At 35.5% G+C, this 24,551-nt stretch overlaps 1 protein-coding gene across 4 annotated transcripts in view; it reads left to right on the top strand.

Annotated features, from left to right (window-relative positions):
* Nucleotides 1-19,334, top strand: part of AP3S1 (adaptor related protein complex 3 subunit sigma 1) — a 32,947-nt gene extending 13,613 nt beyond the window's left edge. The window contains exons 4-7 of one of the 4 annotated variants that reach the window (XM_032206024.1): nucleotides 708-779; nucleotides 9,067-9,174; nucleotides 12,319-12,360; nucleotides 18,686-18,745. In XM_032206024.1, coding sequence (XP_032061915.1) covers nucleotides 708-779; nucleotides 9,067-9,174; nucleotides 12,319-12,354 — 216 coding nt within the window. In that variant the 3' untranslated portion in view covers nucleotides 12,355-12,360; nucleotides 18,686-18,745. Of the gene's footprint in view, nucleotides 1-707; nucleotides 780-9,066; nucleotides 9,175-12,318; nucleotides 12,361-18,685 lie in introns of all 4 variants that reach the window. The other 3 variants (XM_032206022.1, XM_032206025.1, XM_032206023.1) reach the window with 3 other exon arrangements.
* The last annotated feature ends 5,217 nt before the right edge of the window (nucleotides 19,335-24,551 follow it).

The raw sequence follows: 24,551 nt of genomic DNA, 5'->3' as shown, positions 1-24,551 counted from the left end.
CTATTTTGAATATTTTGTTGATTTTTCTACCTACATTCTAGATTCAAGGAGGGGTTTACAGCCTGGGTAGAAACTGCTGGACCTTTCTGAGTTTAGGTGGTGGTATGCCTGAAAGAATCAATGGGTGTGACACTAAGGCCGATACCTTTTTACCTTGGTCCTTCCTGAATTCAGCATGTCTGAACCATGTGATAGTTGCTGTGTTGCTCCCTGAACTGTTCCCAGAAGCCATAATGCTGACATCTTGCATTGGATCTGCGTCTCTGTGTAGGAGAGTTGATTGTAGACTGGTAACTGGGAGATGCCTGCAACGTAGTAATCGATAAACGTAACAATAATGGAAAAAAAAACAGTAGATTTTTGCTTAATAATTACATTCTAAGGAAATGGGAATGAAAACTTGAAATGACAGCTGAGAAAATTGTAGCGTAGGTGGTGTCACTTTCTTCAAGATTCAACTATTTTCACAACTGTTTGTGATTTTAGCAGTTACGACATAAAATGACTTGTGCATACAGTTTTTCCTCTACAAATAACATTCTATTAACATAATCATGATAACCACCTAATTTTTGTGTATGCTTTTAATGTCTTAAAATCTGCCCATTTTTTATTTTCTGTATTTGTCTTTGTTGAACCTCAGACATAATGGGTCTATTGAGTTTATGTTAAAACTTGACCTTTGTTTTTGTTTTGCCTCTCTGCAGGTATTTGTGGAAACATTAGACAAATGTTTTGAAAATGTCTGTGAACTGGATTTAATTTTCCATGTGGACAAGGTACTGTGATGAGGTCCTGTACTATTTCTTGCCAAGTGAAATGTTTGGTTCAGCTGATACTTGGTATTAAAAACTGCAGTGATTTGACTTGTATTGTCAGTGAAATCTAGACAGATTCTAGCAAGGTATTATTTTTTAAAACTTGAAAGCTAGGGGGGAAACACACCTTTCTAAGAAAAAAAAAATGTATTTGGGAGTTTTGTGTGGTGTTATTGCACATGTAAAGTTGGAGACAGCTCAATATTGCTTTTACTTATCAGAGTAGGAGAAATTTTAAAGAAATAATTTGTTCTATTTTGTTGATGTGTAGGTGTTACATTACTGAGAATTGGAAGTGTTGCAGTTTTCCTGTTAGGTCTGGCAGTTGCCTTTCAAATACGATGTTTATGTAACTTAAATGCTGTGCGGATCTTTCCTAAATCTCAGACACTATGTTTTTCTTCAAGAATTTAAAAACAGCCTTCTTTGAATATTCCCAGCTATCAAGTACTTCATTTACTAATTTGGTTTTGAGAAAACCTACTATCATAGTACTTTTTATTTAAGAAGACATTGCCACCTCTTGGTATAAGTAATACCTAAATTACTGAGAAATGAATATATAGAGATCATATTTATTCCTTCAGTTGCCTTTTCTGCCTGTGATTACTTCCTGTGCAACTGCCTTCCCCATTTGTGAACATCTTTTTGCATCAGCAGGAAAGGACATGAAAATGAGATGAATATTACTGGAAGTCATTTTCAAATAGTAACAAATATCTGAAATAACCTCTTCAACTGACTAAATTTATTTCAAAATCAGGAAATTCTTTATGGAAGAAACAATTGTACCTTGACCAGACACTGAAATGCAAATGACCTTGAGTAAGTGTTTGAACTGATAACATATTTATGATAAGTCATTAGGATTTCCAGCCTGCCTGGAACACCTTGGCTGTTTCCAAAATGACAGGCTAAAGTTCAAAAACACTTCTAAAATGAGTGGCTTATATATTAGCTTCTGAGCTTAAAGAACCCAGATCTTGCAATACTTTTGTGGCAAGGAGTTTGATCTTTAGCTTAAGCTGCAAAATAGCTGCTGTGTAGTCTAAGCTTTAGCTCTGTAGCATGTTTCGTTCAGCAACATTCCTTAATGTTGCCTTTTACATTCTACAGGAAAACATCTCTCAAAGAAAATTTAGAAAATTTTACGTGCTCCACCATTTTAAATTCCTGAAACTATATTTCACTTTGTATTGTGCAAGTTACAAGCTGCAGAAGTTACTAATGATGAGATTATATTTTCTTGGTGAAAAATAATTGTCAAAGGGAAGCTAAAAGTGAAGTATTTAATTTGATTTAGTAAAAATAGAAGAAAATGCATGAGAATCCCTTTAAATGTTAAGGCTAGAATTTTAAACAGTGAGGAAAATGTGAACCCTCTATACCTAAGTAGGTAATATAATGAGAGTAATCCATCTCAAAAATAAAAGATCAGTGGAACCTTGAGTTCAAAAGTTTTTGAAAATGGCATATACCAGCACAGTGATTTTTTACTTGAGCATAAGTCTGTAAGAGAATACAATACTGCAATACCTGTTGAACTGCAGGTAATGCAAGGCTATCACCAACAATACAGTAACAGTAGTTGTACAGTTCTGTCTAACCTGATGTCGCTTCCATTCTTTTTTTCCTTTTTAGTTAATACTAAAAATGTTGGTCTTTCTACTGCTTATATCTGGGCAAATTTTTGCTAGTACTCTTTTATTTGTACAATTTATTTAAGAGAAGGGAAATAAGTGGATTACATTGTTTGCATAGTATTGTTATACTATACTAGCTTGTTATAGCCATAATTTCCTTCCATTTCAGATTAACAACTAAAAACATTGCATTCTGTTATTTAGAAAAGCATCTCTTTAAAATGGAGCAAGGAAAAAAAAATCATTAATCACTGTGTTTATAAATGGTTTATAAATGGTTTTAAATACTGCATGTTAGAACTGTATATTGCATACTAGAAGTGGGAATACAATTACAGAGAAACCTAGGAAGCATAATTAAAACTATGGAACTTTTTGCATTGGAGAAGAGGTTAAATATTCAAGACACAGGAAGCAGAGAACAAAAAACCATTAACAATAATAAAGTGTTGAAAGGCCTGAAGAAGATGAAAACTTGTCATTGGCAAAAAAAAACAAAAACAAACAAAGAAACAAACAAACAAAAAAAAAAGAACAATGGCATATCAGATAAAATTTGCAGGAAGTAAGTTTGAAACAGAAAACAATGTATTTTTCATGATTTATAATTAAATTATGGAAGTCCCATAAAATTGTCTCCCATTTTATTGGATTTACCACTAATACAATAAATAGGTTCAAAAGTGATATATATTAACAAAAGAAAAATCTGACAAGGGCTGTAAAATAATTCAGCAACAAACAACAAATAATTTCTGTTTCAGGAATCCTTACATAGGATACTTTGAAGGAGAGATAATATATCAGGATAAAGAGTACTTTTCAGATTTCTTGCTTAATTTTTTTTTAAGTGTCAACTGATGAATTTTTAGAGCTGGATAAAGTGCTGAATGTATTTTGCATCTGATTAATGTTTTTAAAGCAACCATGAGCATAAGTAGTAATTTTTGCTTTCCAGCATGCAAATTGTTTTAAAAAATGTGAAAGTTAAATGTTATGATGAACATATTCTGTAATGTGAAACACCAAATACGAAATACTGAATCATCTGTTCATCAATAATTCATGGTGCTTTAATCTGAACTGTGTATTTAATACTTTTTGAGATCATAATGATAATAGAGCAATCCTATAAAGCACCAAAAGCTAGAATAAAGAAATAGTTTCTTTATGACTGTAAAGATTGAGGAGGTATTTTCTTAATGTTTTGATGCATTGTAGAATACTGAGGTTTCATCTGTATATTAATTGGTTTTAGAAAAGAAATGATATGCCTGTTTTTCTGCCTGTCTTTAATGCTAATTGTATATTCAGATTTACAAACATTACAGTTTCAATTATGAGCTTTTGTGTGTGTGTGTGAATCTGTTGTATTCATTCTTTTTCACTGCATCCATCATAAGAAGTATAAGGGCAGTATCTACCAAAGGCTGTATATTAACAACTGTCCCTGCCCTATGCAGGCATACTGGTGTTCCACACAGTTATAGCATCAGTGCCATAACGGGTTAGAATCCTGAAGTTTGCCTTCTCTACCCTTTTCCGTCTGCATGTAGTGCTACCTTTTCAATTATTTCTTTATCTGTACCTTGGTTCCATGTTGTGGACTTCTTTCAAAACTTGTATAAAGGGCGATTGTCCAGGGAATGCTTTGATGGCAGGCATTCGCCTAACCTTTTAAGCGAAATTCTTTCTCTGTGTCATGCAGCAGTTGCCATGGTTTGTTGTTACAATTGGGCTGCATCTTTTTGTAAGTGGACTGTGTGTTCAAGAAGCATTTTTTTTTCTTTACAAATTAGAAAAATGGCTCATCTTCTTCATTCTTAGAATTACGTAATAGTAATAATAATTTGCTGAATTGACTCCAACTTACATGTAACAATGTATTTCTTGCACTGGCTATTCCCTGAATTGGACACAGTATTCTAAATGTAGCCTATTGCATTGCTTATTTACCATGTTAGCACTCTAGAAGAAAAAAAAAAAATATCTTTATTATTACTGACAGGACTGCAATTACTTACCTTTGTACTTTAGGAGGCAAAAATAGTCACCAAAACTGGCATGATTGAATGAGACTTATTTTTTTAAATCTACTTGTAATCTACTGCAGAGAAACCAGATCATTAGTAAAAGCAAGATCAGATACTCACTGTCTTTGGTCATTTTGGAGATTTGATATGAAATTCAATTTTTATTTCAGCGTTTGACGTCTGAGGATGTCATATCAGTAAGCTGTTTGAAACAAATTGTCTGAGAAGAGATATTTTTGTAGTAATATTACGACTTTTTTTTTTAAACAGTAATGAAAAATCTGAAAAGACCAAGACCTGCTCGTTTGTGTTTTTGTTCTGTTCTGCTAGACTTCCATTGCTTCTGTGAAGTTCTCTGCTGACTAGCAAAATAAAAGGTGTCCTTTCTTCCCTCTTCTGTCAGAAATATATATGAGTTACTCCCGTGCTTTAGAAGAAGGGCCAAGTTCTAGAACTTACCAAAGATTTCAGGAATATTAAGAGGAAATTAAATTTCATTTCCTCACCAGGATGTAGGCTGGAATTTAGTTTCTCCTGTACTTAACAATGCAGTTTCAGGTGCCTGCGACATTAAAATGTATTCTTCAATGATGAAAATACTGTTTTGCTTCCACCCTCCTTGGCTTTAAAGCGAATAGTGTCTGAATTTTAAGGATATGCATTTGGGCTAAAGTTACAGTGGAATTTCTTTCTTGATATCACCAGCTCTGCCAAAGAGAGCAAAATGTGTGGTACTTCTCTAAAGTCAAAAGGTAGGGACTGTATTTGCTGTTTTAGAGCCACGTATACTTTAAAAAAGAAAATATAATTCAGGTCTATAATATGCAATAGTAAGTGATGGTATTTACACTGTTATGCTGTATTTCTGTTGAGAGAAGGAAAAGAACAATTTAATACTTGGTTAATGCTGGGCTTATGTAAGACTAACCTGAAAATTTCTCCCTGACTTGTTTAGGGAGACATGAATTATGTATTAGTCCTACCATAAGTCTGTACAATGCACATTCAGAAACTAGGAAAAAACAACAACACTATTTACATAATATGTGAAAAATACCTGCTTAGTAAATGATTGAAATATAACTACATTCATAGAACCATAGAATGGTTTGAGTTTGAAGGGACATTAAAGATCATCTAACTCCAACCCCCAGGCCTTATCTTGGTCTCATTGGCAAACTTGCTGAGGGTGCACTAGATCCCACTGTCCCTGTCACTGAAAGATGTTAAACAGTACCAGTCCCACCACTCGCTACTGATCTCCACTTGGACATAGAGCCGTTGACTGCAGCTCTTTGGATGCAACCATCCAGCCAATTCCTTACCCATTCAGTGGTCCAGCTATCAAACCCATGTCTTTCCAATTTCAAGATAAGGATGTCGTGGAGGATGTTGGGGGGGACAGCACCAAACTGACAGACTTAGAACTCTGATTCTGTATCATCTTTTGCTAGACCACTTTAAAGTGGACAGGCTTTATGACCACCACCAGTGGCACAGATGTAGTGTTTTCTAAACATGCTCTGTGTTACTTATTGTTAACATGCTAAGGGGAAAAAAAAAAAAAGCTATATCTGTATCAATTTTAATATTGTGTGTTTATCATGGTTTCCATATTAATATCTTTGATATTTTGTTTTTCATACTAACAATATCTTAAGTCAGTATTTTACATCATCAACTTGTATTATCAAGCCTTCTCTATGAGTAAAATTGAGAACTGACTGAAAGAGCAGTTTCTTTTTCTGTTGATTCTGTTGAATGAGTTGTATCTTTCATGAGTTGTCTTTGAAATCATTCTTTGCAAATCTGTAGCCAAATGCAACTTCACGTAAGTGTTCAGTATTGTAGGTAGCCCATGCAATGTGTATGCTAACTCCTGTTTGTTTAGGGCTGTACATTTTCTTTATACAATAAGTAAAAATGAGTCTTCAATAAAAGGAAGTAAATATTGATGTCATTTTTCAATGCATTTGGATTGTCAGTGAAGAATGTATTAATGCTAGATTACCATGTTTGTATCTTTTCTGATTGTGATGCTAGAAAATCTTTAAATTCACGTCATTGCAAACCAGGAGAACTGATTGCTTAGCATCACTTTCATATTATGCTTACCATTTTGGTATGTTGTGAGGAATACATACATACTAGGAGTGAAGTGAGTGGTTTATTAAGGATTTTTAGCCTTTCTAACAAATATTTGATTCTTAAATCTTTACTTAGCAGCAATAGACAGAAGAGAGCTGCTTTCTTCTGAAATATACTTATGAGGTATGGCACAAAAGCAGGAAGTGTGGTGGTTTTTAATATATTACCCTCAACTCATCTTTACATCTTTGATTTAGAGATTTACCTTTAATTCATGGGAAAACTTCATGCATATCCAAAATAATAGCGTAGTTATGCTTTGAAGTATCAGGTACGATGTGTTTATCTCAGAAAAGTGATCATATGTTCCATGTCTTCAGAAACACAGAATTACAGAATCATAGAATATCCTGAGCTTGAAGGGAGCCACAAGGATCACTGAGGCCAATTCCTGGCTCTATATAGCCCCACCCAAAAATCAGACCATGTGTCTGAGAGCATTGTCCAAATGCTTCTTAAACTCTGACAGACTTCGTGCTGTGACAGACTTAGTGCTGCTCCCTGGGGAGCCTGTCCCAGTGCCCGAGCACCCTCTGGATGCAGACCCTTTCCCTAACCCCCAGCCTGACCCTCCCCTGTCCCAGCTCCATGCCGTCCCCTCGGGTCCTGTCGCTGTCCCCAGAGAGCAGAGCTCAGCGCCTGCCCCTCTGCTCCCCTCGTGAGGGAGCTGCAGGCCGCCATGAGGCCTCCCCTCAGCCTGCTCTGCTCTGGGCTGAACAAACCAAGGGATCTCAGTCACACCTCATACGTCTTCCCCTCCACACCCTTCATCATCTTTGTAGCCCTCCTTTGGATGTTCTCTCACAGCTTTTTGTTCTTTTAAACTGTGGTGCCCTAAACCTCACACAGTACTTGAGGTGAGACTGTACCAGTACAGAGCAGAGCAGGACAATCCTTTCCCTCAAACAGCTGGCAGTGCTGTGCCTGATGCACCTCAGGATGCGGTTGGCCCTTCTGTCTGCCAGGGCATGCTGCTGGCTTATTTCAACTTGCTGTCAACCGAAGTGTCCAGATCTCTTTCTTCAGGGCTGCTGTCCAGATTCTCTGAGTACCCTGCAATGAATCCCATCAGTCCCCATAGACTTTCATGCATCCAGCAGGAGCAGCAAGTCCTGCACAAGTTTGGGCTTGGCTGGGAGTTGTTACTGCAGTCACGGTCCTCCAGCTCGGAGCACTTGGTATACCCGAGCTCATCATTGGTGTTGAGGACAGAGGTGTAGAAGGCATTAAATGTCTGAGCTTTGTCTACATCTCCAAATTGTTTGTGAGGTGACCATCCTCATCAAGTATCAGAGCAATGAATGTTTTCTCTGGTCCTCCTTTTGCTGTTAACATATTAAAAACAACAACAACAAAAAAAATCCTTTTCGTTGTTCCCCACAGTACTGGCCAACCTTAATTGAACCTTGGCCACGTGAATTTTCTCCATTCAAAGGCGAACAGTGTCTTATTAGTCCTCTCATGTTTCCTGACCTCACTTCCAGTGGCTATACACTTTCCTTTTCTGACTAAGCTCTAGAAGAAGATCCTTGCTCAGCCAGACCACCCGTGCCTGCTTGATTTCTGACAATTTGAAATTGCCCGTTCCTGTGCTTTTACTTAAAAATTGACCAGTACTGATGGACCCCCATGCCTTCAAAAGCAGTTTCCCAGAGGACCTTATTAACTAGTTCTCTGAGCAGCTTGAAGTCTGTTCTCCCTATATCCAAGGTTGAAGTTTTGGTGACAATTTAGGGGAAATTTTTGGGATTGCACTATTTTACATTATAAATGAACTCAAGTTTTAGTAGAAAGTATGCGAAAGCAGAGATTAGTGAACCAAGGCTCTCATTCTGAAATCAGGGTTACAGGGAAGAGGAATTTTAGACATAGCAATTTCATTAATGTCTCCAATTGGTTTATTCAGTCTTTCAGTTTGGGTCCAGGCTGTCAATCCCCATCCTAGATACCGACATCTTTGTGTTTGTGGTGTGTGTGTTCAGTTGAGTTACAGCCGTTCCTGAGCCTAGTCGTGGTAGTCATGGGTGAACATCACTCAATCTCTTGTCCTTCATAGATGTAGCCCAAAGTAGTTTTTACACAACTGTGACCAATTTGTTAATATTGTAGAACTTATGCTGCTAATTAGAGCTTTTGTTCATAGTGCTTGGACAGAAGACACATACTGAAAGAAAGATGAATGACAGTTTCTTCTCCTAGCATTGATAAGCAAAGTGGGGTAGATTATGAGATTGTAAAAGAACTATGAGCAAAGAGGATGTTGCAGAAACAAACAGCAGGTTATGAGCTTTTTGTCCCAAATTGTTTTAAAGAAATTATCTTAATTTATTTACAGAATATATGTGTTCCTGGATTGATGAACCTAGGCATCATTTGTCCAGATATGTATTTGACATTTAAATTTTTTCCTATGTTCTTTTTTAGGTCCATAATATATTGGCTGAAATGGTCATGGGTGGAATGGTTTTGGAGACCAACATGAATGAAATTGTCACTCAGATTGATGCTCAAAATAAACTGGAGAAATCTGAGGTAAGAATGAAGCAGCACTATGTAGCATCTAAACTAAAAACATGATTGTAGTAAATGCATGCTTTGTAATGCTGCTTGTTCTTCAGTAGCAAACTATATAGAGCTGCTTGCTTATAATGCTAAAAATTCACAGTGTATCACTAAGTTAGTGTATTGTACGTTTCATTATAAGTAATAATTGCTTAAAAGATTAGCTGTTTAGTTTTTGCTATCTGTATCTAATAGCAGTGCCTGTCATTGCTATTGGGATACATCTGTAGTTCTGTAAGTTTCTTCTGCAGAAAGCATTTTATTTCCAGTATACTTATTTTGTTGGAAACCACTGATGACTATAATAGTTGAAATTAGAAGAACCAAAGTATGTAGACAACATATTCCTGTCTGCTTCTGGCAGCTGAAATAAATGGAATTGTATTTAGTGTCACAAAAACACTGTGACACGATAAAGTAAATTGGAGTTAGATGGACTTGATAGAAAGTAAAGCCCACTTTTAGGCCCTTTGAAGTTGATATGAATTCTGTTATATTGATAATCTGAACATTTGGTCATTGGTTGAGTAGATTCTAGTGAGAAGATGGAATTCTCTACATACCCATATTAGTCTTAGCAAGGTATACTTGCATAACTTGTGGAAATCTCTTTTCCACTTGCTAAGTGGAAAAGATATACACTTGTGGAACAGTGATAAGACATACCTGTAATTCCACATCAAGATTTGGAGTGTGCAAATCTGGATATTAAAATGCTTGTCTTTAATACTGTTGAATGTTTAGGAGAGAAATTTAGAAAGAGAAGGGATTTTAAAATTATTTTAGCTATGAGACAGAATGCTACTTTTTTAAACATCATCAGACTTGTCATGTAAGCTAAAATGCTAGTAGTAAGACTGTGATTCTTACTGATAACAGAGAGAACATATCAGAAGAACATATCATCTGACTTTCAAAGCTTTTTCAAATTTGTAAACCAACTTTTGCTTGAATTGGAGACTTGTTCTAAAGCTGAGGTCAGCTGAGTGGATTGAAGTACTACAGGTGGCATAAATATGAACTAAATGACATTTGTGGGGAAGACACAGAGAGCTTCCTAGTTTTAACTCAAGTACATCTTGTAAAGCAGAGAGAAATTGATTCTTCAGCTTTTTTGGGGTAAATGTATACTGTTCTCCTAATTCTGCAATCTCACACTGCATCATCTTGAGTGTTTTGATACATTTAATTGTCTGTTTTACACAACTTCCAAACTGTTCCCAAGAACAGGACAACACTGTGAAAAGCAGGAAAAAGCAGTTTGATAGGATATTGTGCATGGCAGTACACATCCAGAAAGATCATATTACAGATAATGAAGATATTCAGTACATTCATTTTACCACTTTCTCAAACTCAGAATGAGTTGTTGTTCATAGAGACGAATACTTGGATTTATTCTCATGAATTACTGCTGTATTTGAATAATTTCTGTATACATATATTTTTTATATATTGATGGAAGAGTAGTGTAGTGTCCCAAAAGCTGAATTTACTAAGCAAGTATGTTCTACCTTGTGTTATGCACAAAATCAGTTTCACCTAAAAGCATTTAATGAAGAAGGTTTTTCTTAATTATATGCATTCTATCACCGAATCAACTATAAACCAGTCTCTCATTAGGCATCCAAAACATATAAATTCAGTGCAGCCAGCTGCAATTTTTGCTGTTTTCCATTATCCATCAGTAAGTCATTCTTTCTGTTAAGGTACTTTTAGAAGAAAATCAGATGGTAGAAGGTTAAAAAACAAACAAACAAACAAACAAAAAAACAACAACAAAAACATGGAGAACTCAGAGCATAAGCAGGGAAAATAGCAAATAGTAATTTATTCTTTCACATTCGGCGATGAATTATGGAAGGTAAAGAAGTAGCAGTAATAAATTGAAACACTTGGTGACTGGGATGGAGTAGAACATTTCACAATCTGCTTACCACAAATGTTTTTTTTAGTTCAGTGACTGTCTCTTCTCAAATATAACAGTTATTGTGATAGTTCGCAATACCTGATAAATATCTCTGTAGCTCATTAATTGGTTGTTTCATGGATATTCTCAGAAATTTGCTGATTGATATTTCTTTTCCTTTTGTCTCTTTGATCAAGATTGTAAATCTTTCAGTGTCTTTCCTAAACATGTATTTAGATAGAAGATAGAGGAAAATCCAGTTTGTGTAAATCAAAAACAGTAATAACTTCATTAATAATATTTTTGATTGCTGGTCACTAAGAAATCAAAACTAGTGGATCCTCTTAGTTTTGTTTCATCAGAAAGAAAATTTATTTTAAAAACAAATTATTATTATATCAGCTGTAGTTCATAGGACTGCCACCTGTGCCACAGCATTCAAGCTTTACTCTGTTCCACTTTTTCAACTGCAGTCATGGTTGTGGCATCTATAACTTATCTGTGTTGAGGCTGAATTGCTTTTTGAATTTTGAATTGCCTTTTTGAATTGCCAGCTGAAACGGTGAATCTAATGAAATTGTAAGTAAGCTCGATTTACAGAAGTGTTCTAAATTTTGCAGTGTGTCCACCCAACTTTCCTTTGATACACAAAATCCAGCCATTTGACATTGAGTATTTGATTAGTTTTATATTAGGTTTCTAAATAAGCTTTCAGTTGGGATTTAGCAAGTGAGAAAAAATGTGTTTGTTTAATTCACGAATATTTGAACAATGTTATCCATTCAAAGTATTAATTAATCCTTTCAACAGAGGTTATTTGTTTATATCACTGTGATTGAATCCCTAGCTTTGATTTCTGATTCAGCTCTTTAAGTAGCGTGGATGAGCTAAGAGGGAAATTGTGTTTGTACCCTGCAAAAATGTCTTTACTGTATCTCCCTACCTTAAAGTTTAGTGTTTATCTGTGAATGGATTTCTGGTCAACCTTTCTAAAGCCAAAGGATCGTTGTGATTAAGGGAGGGAATTTATGGGAGAGGGGTCATTGGGATTTTATCCAGAGCTTCTGGAAGTATTGTAGGTAAACCTGGGCTACCTTTTCTCTATTTGGAGTGTTCAACTGCCTGTGATTTAGACTTTTAAGTTGGACCTCATTTTTTCCGAACCTCCTGATCTTTTCTAGCTCTTTCATTCTTCTCTCTTACAGACCTTTATCTTTCAGTCTCCCAGACAGGACAGGTAGACAAAGGTATTGCTGACTTTGAGAAAAAAATGTACTTTTAACAAAAAGGGAAAGCAAAATGATGTCAAAGGCAATAAATTATGTAGGCCAGACTCAAAAATTATGTGTAAAAATACCCATACTAGTCCTTGTAGCCTACTTTTTGTGCTAGTTTCTTCTTGTAGCTCCCTCATCTTTTTATTGGCTATAGTGTATTTTACTAGCTTTCCATTGACATCATATTTTTTCTTTTATTTCTCTTCCTGCATTTTAGAATTTAACTTTTCTTTGTATCATTGTTTAAGAAACAAAGAAATATGAACTTGTATGATTTTTTTAAAAAAGGTGCAAAACTGATCTTAATAGAAACTGAACACACAGCTAGCAAAATAGAATGTGATGATATAGTCAATATAGCTTCCTAATTGAAAAAATCTAACATAGGTAAGAAATGTCTTGCTTAGTACAACGTAATACTTCCAGATGAAAACAAACAACTTACCTGCTTGCAAAGAGAAGTGAAGTTTCAGAGTAAGTTTCAGGTAAACAGAACTTAAAAAGAAAACAAACAGATCCAAACAGTTTTATACATGTGAAATAAATTTTTCAGTATAGTTTATAAAGGTGATGTAGAAATACCAAAATTGTTCTTTCAATTACTAAGTGTGTCAAACATAAAATGAAAAGGGCAGTAAGCTTGTACTAAACTTCAGATGTACGTTTACTACCCTTGCCATGAATCACTGGATTTTGGTTTAAGATACCTTGGTAACCCCAGTCACTGAACATGAATGTTAATGAGGAATTGAAAAAGGAGGAGGAAAATATATGTTTAAGGTTCAGTTTATGGTCATTGTCCCCCTGTCATTTGCTATTTGAAACATTTAGTTGAATTCAGCCGTTTGAATGTCGGTCAATGTTAATTACACTATTTCAAACTTCATTTCCATTCATTTTAAGTATCTATGTATTTGAACTGTAGGTAGTTTAAATAGCTAGACTCTTAAGGAGATGAAGTTTATTTAATTTATAAATAGCTTTGCTCTTGTCTTTTTACATGATTTTTCCAGGAAAAAAGGTAATATAATACCTTACTTTAAAACTTAGAAAATACAGTTCTGTAATTGGTTTTACTAGCAGTAAGTTTTATAGCATTAGCTAAAATATTTTTGGGTAGTATGAAATATTTTACATAAATTTGGATTTGTTATGGCACATGAAGAAAATCAAGGAAATGACCTTCCTCTGCCTAATATGTCAACACTTGTAACATATAATCCGTATTTCATTGTAACAGTAGGGAGCTTGATTTCAGTTTTGTTTTTTTTTTTATTATTTGTGCAAAGCTACTTCTTTTCTTTTTTTTTTTTTTTTTTCTCTGTTCTGCTCACCCATGTTCTGTTTTTATTTTTGGGTCTGGCAATGAAAAACAAACAAACAAATAATTAATCATTCCCATCCATTACTCTTTGTGATTCAAGTGCTTAAAATTTCTAAGAGTACGTCTTAAGTCTTCTTATCTGTTTGGCCTCATTTTGATATACTTGCAGACTTCATTTTGTTTTTTCTCTAATTATGTTCATTTATTTAACCTCATAAGCAGGGGACATGATCATTCCTTTATATTATGTATTGCATCTTTTCATTCTTTCATAACCCTGCTGCTTTGAAGTCATACTTGTTCTGGAAAGAAGTATTAGTATGAAACACCAGCAGCAGAGAGGTCCTTGTACCTCCAGTATATCTGGAAAAGCTTCTTTTGCAAAGCTTTAGCCTGAATTATTTTGTTTTCCAGTAAGCTATATATTTTCACGTTTGTTTTGTTGGTAGCTAGCTCTGTGTAGAGTTGCTTGGGATGGCAGTCTGAATCTTTTTTCCCTTTTCCTGTTTTTGTTTTTTTTTTTTTTTTGGTATATACACATTAACTAAATTTGTGATATGTAATCTTCTAATCTTCTTTCCAAATGATATGAGTTTTTTTTTTTTTTTTTTTTTAATAAAACAATGTTTTGGGGGTTACTTTCATGTAATGTTACCGCTGGGATATTATAAGAAACGGTGATCATAACAACAAAGGAAATTGATTCTTACAGTAATAAAAAATGACCTAAGTAAACTAACAACAGTTCATATTTCTCACTTGATAGACTAGGACCACTAGAATAAGTTCTGTTATTAAATTCATCTATTTCAATCTTTAATATAGCATCGTTGTTTTGCATTTATAGAATTGCTTTTTCACTCTAAAAGCGTATGAACATGTTTGCAATAATTTTGTGCAGTAACTGAACCTAAAAAGATAATATGGAGTGTTTCAAGATTCAAGTACAACTTTGATAAGAAATGAAATTGAGAATACAAAGCAGCTGTGGCAAAAAAAAAAAAAATCTGATTTATTGGCTCTTTGTAATACCAGCTGTATGCAATTCGTACTGTATTTCTGAAAATTCATTAATGTGTCTTAAGAAGTATCATTTTCACTTGCTTAAGTCATTTGCTGGCTGTGACAGACTACTCATCATTCACTGCATGTTTAAAGCTTGCGTGTTTTGATTTTTTTTCAAGTGAAACGGTTTTTTCTTTGCACCTCACCAAGTTACTTACTGAATTATTTTATAATAAAGGCAGTTGAAACATGTCCAATGCAGTGTTACAATGATGGCTCTTTTAATCAGGTACCTCCATAAAACTGCTTAAAGCACAGTGGTCTGGAAATATTTCATGTAGAACCGTTGTGTTTGTAGATACAGTTCACCTGCTCTAAAAGATGATTAATGGCAGACTACGTACTAGTTCTCTGTTTGACATGCTAAAAAGGAATGCAATCACATTTGAAATAATTTATTCACTATCCAGTTTTGAAGTTTAAGTAGTTTTCAGTCATTTTATTAGATATTTTTTACAAACTGCTCTGACTTCAAAATACAGTACTGTTATACTGTTATACTGTTATGTTTTGTATGATCAACATTAGTTTTAATAAACAGCATTCTGCTGTGCATATTACCTATACATTGATACAAAACCACTTAATATAGAGAATCACGGGAGAAGAGACTGTAATAGTTTGAAATTCTCTACTCCAGTATGTGGTAGTGAAAGACAACCTTGCTGGCAAAAAAAAAAAAAAAAAAAAAAAAAGAGGTAAACTGAAATTCCTAGTACTTTTTTAAGGGATCTTTGTTGATCCTGATTCAAGTGATCCTAATGAAATGTGACTGTTGGAAGTCGTGACTACATAGGGGGGTGGAAGGGCAATGTGTCAATTGTGGTATTTTGAATAATTCTCAATTGTGTCTCCATTGTGTCCTATGCCATTGGGGCGGGAGGCAGGGACTGTAAGTCTGTGTAAAGAGGATAGCTGCAGGTAGGTAAAAATAATGACGAGTTCTACTAAAACTTCTATTTGTCCATTAAGAATAATTAACTTTCATTAAAATAGGGTGAGGAATCTCCATCCTAGTCACCTAGAAGGCATCTCTCTTTTGAATTGCCAGCCATGCCTGTTTGTGTGGACCATGTCCATCACTTATGGTATTTTTCTGGTTTCCCATTTTTTCAGTTACAAATTGTATAACTCATTGCTTTTGTTACTACTTTATTAGTATTTTCATCTTCTGTATGGAAAACAGTTTACATTGCCCCATTTTTGGCTTTTCTTCAAGATTTTTTCTTCAATTACTGAATATAGAATTTAAAAGGTAGAACCAAATAAAAAGGAAATGCATTTATTGGTTTATCTGATAAAAATTCACTGGTATTTACTCTTCATTTAAAATTAATAACTCTAAGTTCTCAAACAGGAAAAGATACTGACAAACATCTACATATCTTCTGCACCATTTTTGAACATGTTAAATAACAAGAAATTGCAGTATCTAATGCTGCATCTTTAAGATATTGCAGATTAAGGGTTGTGGATTATGGACATGTACTTTTCTTAATACTACTAGTGTAAGGTCCATACATTCCCCTTCAAGAAGGGATTGGAATTGAAACGGCCTCAGAAGTGCATAACACTTGGTGACATGAAGGGAAACCAAGGAAAAAGAGGCTTTAAAATTAATTTTTTCCGCCTTTCTAGTTGTAGTTAGCCATACAGCTGAGAAGGGATAATTTGGATTATGTGAAGGGCAGAAGTGAGAGCAAATTACTTGGTTGCATTAAGAGACAGAAGATTTCTGGAGCTTTCTCCTATACCCCCACCTGCCTTTCAAAACTTTGGCATGTAGCACATAGGAGTCTTTGGCAGGGGGGATTTTGTAACAGATGACTCACGGCTATCTGGTCTCTGTTCCTAGTACCAGGAATCCTCCTGTGGCTAACATCTAGGGATTTATGATGCTTAAGCCTTTCCACATAACATAAGTGGGTTAGCTCAAAGTCAGAAACTTTAATAGGTTTTATTTTGACTATGGTTTATCTTTTTGGAGGGGAGAAAAGACTACAGCAGAACTCTAAGTAGGATTTAAGGTGGAAACTTTATGTTAATTTGGCTATATGTTGTTTCTTTATTAAGAGAGTAGTAAAAGGGAAAAGTAGTTGTGCATAGCCTTCAAATAGTAGATTTGTCCTCTGAGGAGTGTATGAGGTGTCCACCTCCTTTTGTGTATTAGTGCAGGTGTACACATCAGAATTAAAATATTCTCCTCTGTCTAAATATACCCTGTAATTACAATGAATTTCAGCGAAAATTGAGAATATGAAAAGGTTATACTAAAAGCAGTAATCTACAAAAACTAATTAATCAAATATGATATAAACTTTTTCCAGAATATTCTCCCGTTGAAATGCTGTGTTTCTGGCTCAGAATTATTTTATGCACGAGTGCACTGATTTCTTCAGTCTTTGACTCCCTTAAGTAAAATCACTTTTAATGAAAGACCTTCCATTTCTACAGGGTTGTTAGGCTTTTCTTTTGTTTGTTTGTTTGTTTGTTTGTTTTTTTACCAATTCTTAGCATGTTGCTTTGTTTCTTGTATTTCTCCCCTTTTTTACTGACCTGTCAGATGCCACAATGTAAAACCACAGTAGTTTTGAAGATCGTTTCACTTTATTGTGTTTTATCTTTTGCAAATATTTTTAAGCCTACTTTTAAAACAAAAATAAAAAGTCCTTTTTTTTTCCCCTACTTATTCACGGAATTTCTGCAACTATTAGTTTTGCTTTAAAGATCTTACAGGCTTTAACTTTTTTATTTTTAATTTATTTTATTTATATTTTTTTAGCAAGAAAAAAAAGACTTCTGCACTTCAGTGGCAAGTCTGAAATAATGCCACAGAGCTAATCCTAAATATACTTAGTGAATTTGGACTTCTAGAAGAAACAATTCCAAATTTTTAATGAGTGCTACCTTTTCTACACAGTATCAAATATCAAACAGTTTTTGGTCTTTAACAGTCCTTAAACTAAGGAAGCTTTGAAAGCTGTTCTTCAGAAACAGTTGGGAATGATCATGTTCTGTATGTCTTCAGACTTACAAGTTAGAAATCATCTTTCTTAGTACTTCAGTAATAAGCTCTAGTGTGTAAACTGCACAGTTATTTTATCTAAAAGGCAGAACTGAATGGAAGTCAGTAACAAACTTCTATATTGCTAAATTTGTATATTTATGAAGTAGAACTATAGCTTTAAATGGAGAAACTGCAGTAGAGGAATTTATTACAAAGTAGGTAGTACAGTACTTAATTTGGCATAATCAGATTATATAATGCTCCTGTGTGCCTAAAGGCTGCAGATATGTTAGCAAATAATTACGAAGGGTAACAGATTACATCATTTGGTCTAGAGAAATAATCTTTCTACATGCTCCTTATCATCCAGAAATGCAAGGTTTTCACCCTTTTCATTTCAGGCTAAGCCACCTTGAATTACCTCATATTTGTTTGCATTTTGATATGTAATATGGTTCAACTGGCTTTCAGTAACTTGCTACTTTGAGGTTACATATTCTGAACCTGTAACCAATATCGGTCAACTCCAAACCACATGAACTCTTAGAGTAGGCAAGAGACAAAGACAGCACGTTGAACTTAAGTACCTCGACATTGTCTCTTCAATAACCTGCATATTGCACACACGTGGATGAGCCCTCTTATTCCTCTCTGCATACTTTTCCATCAAGTTGACATTACATGTTTTACCATATAAAAAGGAACGTGTGAACTGTTTTCTCTTTCTGGTTTAATATTTCCAAATAACCCATTTCATTCCAAACACAATTACCATCTGGTCTTTCTAATTGTGTAAAACCATGGAAATACTGGGAAAGTTAGTTGTCTGTGTACACTGCTATTGAATCTTTTCGTAACCAACTTTGCCTGACTTACATTTTTCCTCGCTTTGTACACAGGCTGGTTTAGCAGGAGCTCCAGCCCGGGCTGTTTCAGCTGTAAAGAATATGAATCTGCCAGAGATCCCAAGAAATATTAATATTGGCGACATCAGTATAAAAGTGCCAAACCTGCCCACTTTTAAATAACATGGCTACTCCAGGTAAAACCAAGGAAAAATGTAATAGAGGTTTACCACATAATTGTTTACTAAATAAACAACATGTCTAACTTTTACTATTTGGATAAAACTCAAGGTACTGTATAGACATTATTTGAAAAATCATTGTGTGGAGTTGAATGTTGCTTTTGTCTTGTTTGTGAAATTAAAGGAAATGGGTAGTTCCCATGTGATTTCTAAATTACATTCCTATGCCCTTGTAAGGCATATCACTGTGTCGCGGCTGCTGCAGTATTTTGGGAAAGTATTTAAGATGTTCTTTACTTTGTATAACCTATAATGCTGAGTTTTTTGTATGTTCACTAAGGTCTATAATTAGTGCATTCCTTAACTACTTCTGCTCTTTGTCATGATAATTTAAGTGCAAATATTGCATGAAAACATTAAACCTTTGTTTTGTTTAAATAAAATCATAACAAACTGGACTTCTAAATACCTGTTTGTCTGATATTGACTCATTGCAATAAATCACTTCTATTTCCTATTCATTGAGCCTATTGACTACACATAAATACTGTTGCAGCAAGCATTAATGTTGTATTTTAATCTCTGAAGGTATTACACTGGAGTGTTGTATTGAACATACTGGCTCTTAACATCTCTCACAAAAGCTGTTCATTGTTATCCTGAAGGAAATACTGCCTTTACTGAAGGTCTGATGACTTCTGTTTACATATAGATGTTGAGAAGATACTTACACAATCTGATAGACTTTTCCTGATGGTCTGACTTTGTCTGGGGAGAAAAGGGGACTCAGAAGGGTTTCTGCAGTTGCCTGTGTCTGTTGTGGGAAGTACAGAACAGGCTGAAATGATTGGGCAGCTCAGAACTGTAAATGTAAGTGTATCATGTAATGTGAGAAGAAAAAGGACTCTGCAAAGATACTTACAAGTATACTTTAATAGGGCCTCTGTGTCTGGTGGAATTTGCAGTTCTCTACTTGGAGATTTATGAGATACGTAGTGTTGTCAAGACCTCAGAAAATCTAAGTACTATCACGTCTGTGTAAGTTGCTCAGCTCTTCAGCTTTTCTGTGATTTAAAAAAATAAAGGAGGATAGTGATTAATTTTTATAGTCATGCACTTAAGCTCTGTGTGATGTACAAAACTCTTCAAATGAATAATAAAATCATCATTCGCATATTTAAGAATGCCTCTAAAGTTTTCTTCTCCAAAAGCATGTATGCAATTGTAAATTTATATGAAAACACAATAATATTGCATCAAGGACAACACATTTCAGGGCTAGTCTGACTATGTTACTTTAGAAAGTTGTATTTTATGTAAGTGAAACCTTCTTTTGAGTCGAATGTTAGACATAACCCATAGGATAAATGTGGAATCACATCGCAATCTCAGCTTAATCATTTGTAATTACCATTGGTACTTTTTGAGAGCATATGTTGAGAGGGGAAAAAGAGAGACAGTAATTTTGAAGTATAAAATCTGATACAATCTGAGGAACTTAGATGTGTTTTTTAAGAAAATAAAGGAACTTCATTTGTATTGTTCTTATGACATTTAGTAAGCGTCAAGGAACACTTACTATTTCGTAAGTGCATTTGAAAGAAGAATTGCCCTCTTCATCCCTCATGAATGTATATTCTTCCAAGTTAAGTTTCGTAGTTAAGAATTCTGAGGAAATTTCGGGGGGGAGAGGGATAAGGAGAAAATGAACACCTTGTCATTTCCACTCTGAGAAAAAAGAGAATGAAACATGCAGCATTTTTTATATGATGTAGAGTATCTTTAGTATTCCCAAGTTACACAGCTTAGCTAAAACAAATCTGGAACTGTTAGAGCTTCACCTGCTTTTGCCAACTTTTGTTTTTCTGCTTAATGCATAGACCATGTGACAGTCAAAGTAAAGATGTTGGAAATTTTCCACATTGTTCCCTTCTGAGGGATTACTCTGTGCTGCTGCTGCAGAAGAAATAGGAAACTTTGAAACATGTGCTACTCTGACCTACAGATAGTTCTTGCTATTTGTGAAAGAGTTCATAATTTCAGAAATTTTCAAGTCCTCCATTTCTTGTCTCACTTTTCTCCCTCAAGCTCATTTCAGACTTGTAAGTTCACATAATTTAAAAAAAAAAAATCATTCCCTACCGTGAAGTCTTTTCAGGTTTTGTTTGAATCAAACATTTTTCTAACTGTTCAGGGAAAATATGTCTGAGATGCATCTTGACATGAAGCATGTTTCAGTTGAATTTCTCAACTCTCAAGGAAGCCTAGCTATTAACAAATTATTTTAGTGAATTAGAACTTAGCTATTAGCAATTATGTGACTTTTTTAAAGCTTTATTTTATTTTATTTTATTTTATTTTATTTTATTTTATTTTATTTTATTTTATTTTATTTTATTTTATTTTATTTTATTTTATTTTATTTTATTTTATTTTATTTTAACTTTTGATTACTGTTATTTGTGCCACCTCCCTCCTACCTGAGAATGTGGCTTCTGCAGGAGGGTATTCTTCTCTGGACAGCTTTTCTATAGACATCAGACTTCAAGAAGCTTCTCTGCTTGTGACTGGCTAGCAAACACTTAGTGCAAGGATGTGGCTAAAAGCTACAACTGTAGCTCCCTTAGTAAAAATCCTTGGATGGGAAGAAATTCTTGATTTTTGACATTAGAATTGCATTCCTTTCAAAGAGAAGCTCTCTTTCTCATGCACAAAAGAGGTATACTGCAGAAAGCCTGAATGGTAATAGTTTTGTCTTCACAGATGACATGATCACATGGACTTTCAGCACAGCTGAAGCTATTTACCAGTCCTCTGCTGGAGGAGTGTCATTAGTTTGCCAGGGGGAATGTTACCCATATATGTCACTTGACTCTGCCAGGCATTAAAATAAAACCAGTCATGGGAAGATTGACAGGAATGATGAGAATGTCATCCTTGTTCTTGATCTTCTAGGTCTTGCCTTGCGTGCAGGTAATCAAAGGTTTGCTGTGATGGTGACCTCCCTGTATTCATTGCCTTCATGAGAATTATAATGCATTTTATTTTTTTTTCCTAGTGTGTCCTCTTAAATGCTGAGACTGTTTGGTACTAGTGTTACCTGAAACAACACCTCGTGTTGGTTTCCCATGTTAGATTTTCCTTCGTACTCAGTTGTGTTTTCTCTGCTAGTGAAATTTTTAATGCAAGTTATGGGTTTTGGGGAGAAGCTTTTTCATAGGATCATAGCAATTGAACTGTAGTAAGTGTTATTTGTGCTAATTTTTGGTAGCCCTCACGCACAGAGATAATTTTAAGAAGATTGCAACATTAATAATACAAATGAATAATCAAGCATTCAGGGTGCCTTAACTAATCCATTTTCCTACCTTTCCCCACACCTCCTCTTTTTTTTATTATCCAAAATTCCCTGTATCACAGGCCTCAGTATTCTATAAGGTGAGCATGTTCCACATCTGTTTGTGTTCTGGGGATGCAGGGGGAAGTGCCTTAACCAAATCTGAAGCTGCTCAGATTGCTCGTCTTCAAACCACAGCTGATCGTTCTTTTGTTATGTGTTCAGAGATATTTATTATAAAGCATAGTAATGGGAAGATTGATCCTGAATAGACGGTAAGAGTAACTGCCAGCTTGTGACAAGTAATTTTATTTTTTGTCTTTGGAAGGAAAATTCTCTCCTGGGCTAGAATCACAGAATAATAAAATGGTTTGGGTTGGTAGGGACCGAAAGCCCATCTGCTTCCAACCCCCCTGCCATGTGCAGGGACACCTCCCACCAGACCAGGTTGCTCAAAGCCCCATTCAACCAGGCCTTGAACACCTCCAGGGATGGGGCATCCACAGCTTGTCTGTGCAACATGTTCCAGGGCCTCACCACCCACTGTGTGAAGAATCTTCTAAAATGTGCAGACTACATCTCAAGTATTGAGAGGAAAGGGTATGGAAGCATTTTCCTTTCGAAAGCCAAAGACTTTGTGTTAAGGCCCCTACGGAGCAGAGAGATTATTTTTCTTGCTTGCAAGATGGATCCTTCTAAATAAATGGAGAAAGTGCATAGAGGATACAAGTACCCTCAAGTGAGTGGGTGTTCCCAGTAAACTTGAAACAGTGAAACTAGTTTTCCTGGTGAGGCAGGGACATTAAGTACTGCTGGAAAACCTTTTGACTTTTTCCCCCAGAGGAGGAGGGTTACGTTGGAATCAGCTGAGAATGCTGCCTGCAGTAGCACAGATGGTACAGGTACTGTGTTAAAAGTACTCCCCTCTTCTCTGTGAAGTCACTGTCTTGAGTATGTTTTGGGAAGAGGGAATATTTTACAACATTGAAAGCATATAGAAAATTCTTCCTCTTAAGCAGATGTTGCTTCTCTGATTTATTCTTCCTGACAAGAATGGGTGGAGGAAAGGGTCACTCGTGTAAAGGGAGAAGCAGGTTCAAGCTGGAAACACAAGTTCTCTCTGCCTTCCTGTGAGCACATTTGACCTTTTTCTAGTAGCACATTTAAAAAAAAAAAAAAAAAAAAAAAAAAAAAAAAAAAGCTGAAATTAATCCTGAGCTTTCTTGTGCCTGCTTTGACAGCTGAATGGGAGCTTGTTCTAAGAGTTACCTAATAAAAAAGCTCATTGATACTGTATTCTAGCATATGCAGGACATAAAATACTGAAGGAACTGGAAACTAAAATGTCAGGAATCAAATAATTGTCTGTCTATAATTGTTAGAGAAAAACAGCCTAAATCTTGCACAAAATGTATTTCTCTACTTCTGCACAGAGCACTTACAATTGTACAAAGAACAAGGAAAACACCCAAGTACTGCCAAAAGCAACAAATGGTGAATAGTTAATTTCATAAAAGATACCATCTTTTGTTACTTATAATTATCATAATAGAAATTGTAAATCTGTCTTCATCGCATTGTTTAAGGAAATGATCTGTCCTGTTCATGAATACTCGAGTACTCTGCAATTTTTGGTGTTTGTTGTTTAACCCCAAATGCTCGTCAAGCCAAAGCTAATGAGCACCTTCCATTCCGTGGGTAGAAATGTGAAGGCAGGCACAGGCTATCCCATCAGCTGTCAGTTTTCTTGTCTGCATTTATTTAGGCCTTGTGTGCATCGGGAGTGTTGTGCCTGCGTGACCCAGCTCAGGAGGAGCCTCTGTGCCTGTGCCTGGAGTGCTGGGGCTATCTGAGCTGATCCATCACGCACCCCACGAAGCAGGGTGACGGTAAGTGCCACAGTCCACTGCTTACCTGTCCAGCTTGGCTCTTCTGAAAATCAGCAGCATGGGTAAGCTCCCAGTGCCCCTTTCTGGTCTGGGTCTGCCACCTGGCTTGCCAGCAGGGCAGAACAAGGATGGAGAAAATTCCCCTCTGGATTCTGTCAGAGCAGGACTATGAAAGTATCACCACAGCTGGAGCTGAAAGCAGGCCTGTAATGACAGAGAGCTGCGTAGATGGACTGGTGTTTGGTCTCCCCCTTTCCTTTTGGCTTTCACAGTCCAATCCACGGACTGTTCTGGTATGATTTTCAGTGTTCAGCCAGCAGAGTTACTGCTCTGAGTGCTGAATTTCAGAGCAAATTTCACAGCTCCAGCTGCTTTTAGGGTACTTACATGAGTAGTAGTCTGTGTGTGCAGCAGAGAAAATTCTGCTTTTCCTGTAGCCCTGTTATGGCACCCACATCTCTCTACCTTCTCCACCAAAACCCTGTCAAATTTGAGCAAACTATCTGAAAGGG

The sequence above is a fragment of the Aythya fuligula genome, chromosome Z (assembly GCF_009819795.1).
Source record: "Aythya fuligula isolate bAytFul2 chromosome Z, bAytFul2.pri, whole genome shotgun sequence".
Classification (NCBI taxonomy): domain Eukaryota; kingdom Metazoa; phylum Chordata; class Aves; order Anseriformes; family Anatidae; genus Aythya; species Aythya fuligula.
This window is presented reverse-complemented; position numbering and strand designations above follow the sequence as displayed.